The sequence below is a fragment of the Metopolophium dirhodum genome, chromosome 1, assembly GCF_019925205.1.
Source record: "Metopolophium dirhodum isolate CAU chromosome 1, ASM1992520v1, whole genome shotgun sequence".
In the NCBI taxonomy this organism is placed as follows: Eukaryota; Metazoa; Arthropoda; class Insecta; order Hemiptera; family Aphididae; genus Metopolophium; species Metopolophium dirhodum.
In genome coordinates, this window is record NC_083560.1 from 148,621,472 (window position 1) to 148,623,247 (window position 1,776).

The 1,776-nt window shown below is 34.9% G+C and overlaps 1 protein-coding gene across 1 annotated transcript; it reads left to right on the top strand.

The window, feature by feature from the left end:
- Window positions 1-428: 428 nt before the first annotated feature.
- LOC132933332 (uncharacterized) lies at window positions 429-1,456 on the top strand. Its single transcript, XM_060999633.1, has 3 exons — window positions 429-758; window positions 890-1,028; window positions 1,077-1,456. Exons 1-3 carry the CDS (start codon window positions 429-431, stop codon window positions 1,454-1,456), a joined length of 849 nt encoding a protein of 282 aa, XP_060855616.1.
- The last annotated feature ends 320 nt before the right edge of the window (window positions 1,457-1,776 follow it).

Below are 1,776 nucleotides of genomic sequence, written 5' to 3' on the forward strand. Positions count from 1 at the left end.
ACCACTAACTGGTAATGTAAAAATGATAGATAACACAATTTAAACTGTTAACTGTTTATACTTTATAGCACGGTTATCTATAACTCTCGAGTCTCGAGTAAATAACCGTGGTCTATAGTAATTTCTATACCTAACTCATTAATACATAGGAATACAGCGACAGTCGTTACACTTTTGATTCCAAGTACTAATTTACTATCGAACACTCAGTATCTACCCGTCAAATTTGTTCTGTTATGTATTTGCCCACCTGCATAAGAGGACCCACCACCCACCCATTTAAAAGAGGTGGCGGCCGCCACCCTTACTATATAGGTTCGGCGCCACTGCCTACGGTACTTCAAAAAGTGGACGAATTCGACAAAAATGCCATTAGGCAAAAAATTCACAATTTTTGGAGAAACCGTGAGGTGCCAACAGTTCCAAAAATGTTAATTGCCATCAATGAAGACAACTCATTACCAAATCTAAAACGTACGTCTTTCCAATTAATATTAAAAGATTTACAATTTGAGTATGTCAAGAAAAATCGCAACAGTGCTCTTCTCGAAAGAGAAGATTTAATATCTTGGCGCCGAAATTATTTGTTAAAAATAAAGCATTACCGAGCACAGAACAGGCCAATATATTACTTAGACGAGACGTGGGTCAATGCAGGCGAGACGCATTGCAGAACGTGGGTTGATACAACAGTCGCATCAACACGAGATGCCCACCTGAGAGGTCTCACCACAGGACAAAAGGCACCCCCGACAAAGGTAAGCGTCTCATTGTATTACACATCGGGTCGTCAGACGGTTTTGTTCCGGGGGGCCTTTTGTGTTTTGAATCCAAGACCAATTCTGCGGATTATCATGACGAAATTAATGGCGATACGTTTTACGAATAGTTTGTTAAGACCCTGCCATTACTTAAACCGAACGCCATCATCGTCATGGATAATGCTTCATACCATTCCGTAAAAAAACAGAAAATACCAGTGAGGTCTTGGAGAAAACAAGCTATAATTGATTGGCTTGAGAATAAAGGTGTGGTCGTTACTCATCCAATTGTTAAAAATGATTTAATGAAAAAAGTGTACAAAATAAAAAAATATCACGACACATACGTAATCGATGAGTACGCAAAAGATAACGGCAAACTTGTATTGCGATTACCTCCATATCACTGCGAGCTAAATCCCATCGCGTGGTCGTCCGTGAAAAGTTATGTCCGGACGCATAACACCACCTTCAAATTAAAGGACGTAATGGAATTGTTAAAAAAAGCCGTGGAACACGTAAGTCCGGATATGTGGAAAAATTTTATTGAACATGTTAAAAAGGTGGAAGACAAGTTTTGGGACTTGGAACATATTACCGACGAAATAACGGACGAGAAAGAATATGACGATGAACGTCATGTTCTCACGATAGGAACAGGAGATACAAGTTCTTCTGATTGTGACTCTGATTGATTTTTTTTTTGATTTTAACTATTTTGATTTTTTTTGTATTTTGATTTTTCTGTACTTTAATATTACTTTTTTTTTGTATTTTAACCATTATAAATTTTTTGTATATCAACTATTTTTAATTTTTTTTTTTTGAATAATCTGAACGATTTTGATTTTTTTGTACTTGATTTTTTTTTTTTCGTATTTTAACCATTTTAAATTTTTTGTATATCAACTATTTTGATTTTTTTGTATTTGAATATTTTTAAGTAAATTAATATTATAAAGTGTATTATGTTATATAACAATGTATTATGCTGTTGGTATACATAAATAAATGT